General features: G+C 26.3%; 2 protein-coding genes across 2 annotated transcripts in view; one reads left to right on the top strand and one right to left on the bottom strand.

The window, feature by feature from the left end:
* LOC100159508 (ABC transporter G family member 23) overlaps window positions 1–3,735 on the top strand; it is a 101,771-nt gene that overhangs the window by 14,143 nt on the left and 83,893 nt on the right. The gene's annotated exons all lie outside the window — the stretch shown is intronic.
* Window positions 1,153–3,735, bottom strand: part of LOC100568867 — a 6,973-nt gene continuing 4,390 nt past the window's right edge. The window contains exons 9-16 of the mRNA XM_003244784.4: window positions 3,548–3,735; window positions 2,818–3,189; window positions 2,434–2,652; window positions 2,067–2,366; window positions 1,871–1,965; window positions 1,602–1,804; window positions 1,377–1,493; window positions 1,153–1,281 (exon numbers count right to left, since the gene is read on the bottom strand). Coding sequence (XP_003244832.1) covers window positions 1,278–1,281; window positions 1,377–1,493; window positions 1,602–1,804; window positions 1,871–1,965; window positions 2,067–2,366; window positions 2,434–2,652; window positions 2,818–3,189; window positions 3,548–3,735 — 1,498 coding nt within the window. The 3' untranslated portion in view covers window positions 1,153–1,277. The remainder of the gene's footprint in view (window positions 1,282–1,376; window positions 1,494–1,601; window positions 1,805–1,870; window positions 1,966–2,066; window positions 2,367–2,433; window positions 2,653–2,817; window positions 3,190–3,547) is intronic.

Genomic DNA, 3,735 nt, shown 5'->3' on the forward strand with positions numbered 1-3,735 from the left:
TCAGTAACTCATTTAACAGGATTTAGTGATACTTGTGGAGGGCAAAATCGTAATCAATTTGTTTGTACTGCATTGCTTTTTGCAGTAAACAAGAAAACAAATTTAGACATCATAGACTTAAAATTTATGGAATCAGGGCACTCGTATTTTAGAATGTGACTCAATGCATGCCACTATAGAGAGAAAAAGTAAACACAAAAACATTTATACAACTCGTGAATGGGCACTTTTAATCTCAACTGCAAGACTAAACCCAAGGCCATATCAGGTAAATGTTATGAGTTATAATGATTTTTATGACTTAAAAGATTTGGTTGGAAGAACTGTTAAAAATGTATCAACCACTATTACCAACCAAAAAGTCAATTGGATAAAAATTAAATGGATCAGAGTGGAGAAATCTAAACCTCAAATTATTCAATTCAAATATAACCTTGACGATTCACCATTTTTGGAAATTGATGTAACTTTAGATAAAAAAACGAGACTTCAACATAAAGACCCATTAGATTGGTCGATTATAGTCCCAAAACAGCTTTATGAGAAAAAACTACAAATAAGTGCAGAAAAAAAAAAAGATTTGATGTCATTACTTAACAAAAAAGTTATACCAGAAGAGTATACACACTTCTTTGAAGAAATTCCTACAGCGAAAAAAAAAATTTCAAATAGGGTCTCTGATGATGACTATGATGATGAGTAAAAGTGTGATTGAAAAGTGCAATTATTACTAAAATTACATTTTTATTTTAGGTAATTTTAATAATTAGTTAAGTATTAGGTAACTACTTAACTTAAATTTAAACTAAGGGAAGAATTTTTTTTTATTTAGTATCTAGTAACAATACATTGTTATAAATTAGTTTTAAAAAATAAAGTTCCTTACTTTCAAAAGACTTGAATATGTTATTACCATGAATTGTAATTGTTTAATAAGTTATTATGTAGTAACAAATGTGATAAATACTTTAATTACCCTGCCATTTGTGGTAAGTGATGGCTTAATTAATTGATATCAATTATCCTAAGTTTGTTAATATAATTAATGATTTTATTTTGTTATATTATTATTCACAGGAAGTTAACGATTTTAAATATAATGAATTTGACAAGTAATTGTTATGATTATTTCTCCTTACATACTTCTAAATCTTTGAATGCCATTCCTGAAAAATGCATACATTTGTACTTAACACATGTGTGCGCTTAACCATCGTTATATTTATATGTACATCATGTAATAGATAGGTAGGTGAGATGCTGATATTGGAAATAAATCATCTAGAAAAAAAAAATGATATTGTATTATTGTATATATATAAGTATTATGGGTATTTAATAAACCTATGTAGGTAATAAGAAAAGTAGAAAAATACTTTTTTTTGGCTGCTTGTTCTTTTAAAATTCTCGGTGGATCGATAATGTCGGTAACTAGTTGCCTCTTACCAAACTGAGGATTAATTAATTCCGGCAATAAACATTCATTATAGAATCTAAATACGAGATATACAATAATATATGGTTAAATTTGTGAACATATATTTAAAAATTAATTAAATTAAAAATGGTTTATACTTTATACTAATTAATATTATACTTACAAATGTATTTGAGACTGTATTTTTTGATACCAAAAGTTATCATCGATAGTAATACATACATTATAATACCAATTTTCCGTATAAATAAAAAAATTACATTTTTTTCTTTTGGTTACGTGCAATTGAGTCTGAACTTGGTAATAATAATTATGGTTAGTTTTTAAGCTAACATTGTTTTGTTTGTCTTTAAAACAAAAAGGAATCTGCAGAAATTTAAAATTGTTTAAAAATATTAGGTAAGGTAGGTATTAAAAAACTAAATGTATTACTTTTCCTGCGTCAATAGCATCGAATATATCAGAAAAATTCCTAGCCGAAAACGGACATTTAATTTCGATGATCGAATCTTCGCCAATGAGGCCATCTAAATAATATAATTTATTGGTTATTAATTTGGTTTTAATTATTTTAAATTAATTATAACTAATTAGGTATTGTTATTTAATAGTTTTTGCTTTTAACTACCTGGACTTGCGGCTAAATATAGAATGTTCTCATCTACACACAAACCCACAGGTGCAATTATCAAATTATATAAACTTTCAAATTTGTTTTTTGCTTCGATCTCCATTACACGTCCATATTCAATAGCCTTTATTTTTATGTTTATGCAACTATAGAGCAAGTCGTATACAATCTTTTTACAAGATGTATATTGTCGCATTTTGCATATTTTCCCTATATTCGAGGCAGTAATTCTTTTTTTTCTCTCCGAATACCAAAGTTGGGATTTCGATTGATCTTTGGTTTCGTTTTCCAATTTTTCTGAAAAATGAATACAAAAGATTCATATAGCATCAATTGTATTCTATACCTAATTAAAATTTTTTACCTCGATTAGTGGTCTTTAATTCGTTAAGAAAATTATCTTTTCTTATTTTGAATTCTGCAGGAGTTAAATCGTCAACCAACTCATCTGCTAATCCATAGTTTTCATCAGGACCACATTTTTTATTAATTTTTTTATTTTTAGAAGGAAATAACTCTCGTCTTCGTGCATTATTACGTCTCTTTCTCGCAACATCTTTTAAGAATAATTTACTAAATTTCCCTAAAATATTTATAATGAATTATTATAAATTTATATATATTAACATTTTACTTATAATATATAAAATGACAACTCATTATACTTATTTATTTGTTATTTTTATGATATTTTATAAGATATAATTGTATTAATTGTCCAAACTAGTTAGTTATTATAAATAGGTACCTGGACTTTTTTTCATCACGTTTTTATTTATTGCTCGCAGGTATTCTTTAGAATTGAAGGACACTACTGCAGCTTCAACCCGGGTGTTGTATGAATTTCGTTGCGATAAATTTATTCTTTTTCCGCCGATGTATTTATTTATAACGCTGTTAAATTGCTCGCATATGTTGTTATCTACGTCTAAAATCAAACTTTCCGAATTTATCACTAAGCGATTAACAATATTTTTTATTTCGACCATCATTCCACAGATTTCTGCACGCTGTACCCAATTTTCTTCTTCTAGAAGTCTTTTTTTACAAAAATAATCGTCACACTTTGAATGTTCACCAAAAATGTGATACGGACTATTAAATAAGTCGGCTGATAAATCTAAAAAAATATATTCATTTAGTACAATACACAAATTTTATACAAATATTAAATTTATAACATATATAGGTTTGTACATATTTATTTATTATTTATAATTAAAATATAATAAACGATTTATAAGAATCCTTTTACTAAATTTTAAAGCTTTTGGCCGAGCGGCGAGCAACAGACTAAAATAATATAACCTCGAACCTTAAAAAAAAAATATATATATATATATATATAATTACAATATATGTATATATTATATTGTGTCACTATAACTAACATTTTGGGGTGTTTGAATAATTTATCTGTCGACAATAAATCATAATACAGTAATACTGTGTATTTATAATTAAAATGTTTTACAAACTTTTAATTTTCTGTGCTGTTGGTACATTTTCATTTTTTCTGTGTCTTATTGCTGTCACAATAGCAGTCCGGAATCTTAATATATTTTTCAAAATAAATTGCCTTAAGTTGATAGGATAATTAGTTTTTTTTGCAATAAAAGTTAATTTTTGGATATAATTCCGTAACATGTGATTACGGCACTCGATC

This window comes from Acyrthosiphon pisum, chromosome X (assembly GCF_005508785.2).
Source record: "Acyrthosiphon pisum isolate AL4f chromosome X, pea_aphid_22Mar2018_4r6ur, whole genome shotgun sequence".
In the NCBI taxonomy this organism is placed as follows: Eukaryota; Metazoa; Arthropoda; class Insecta; order Hemiptera; family Aphididae; genus Acyrthosiphon; species Acyrthosiphon pisum.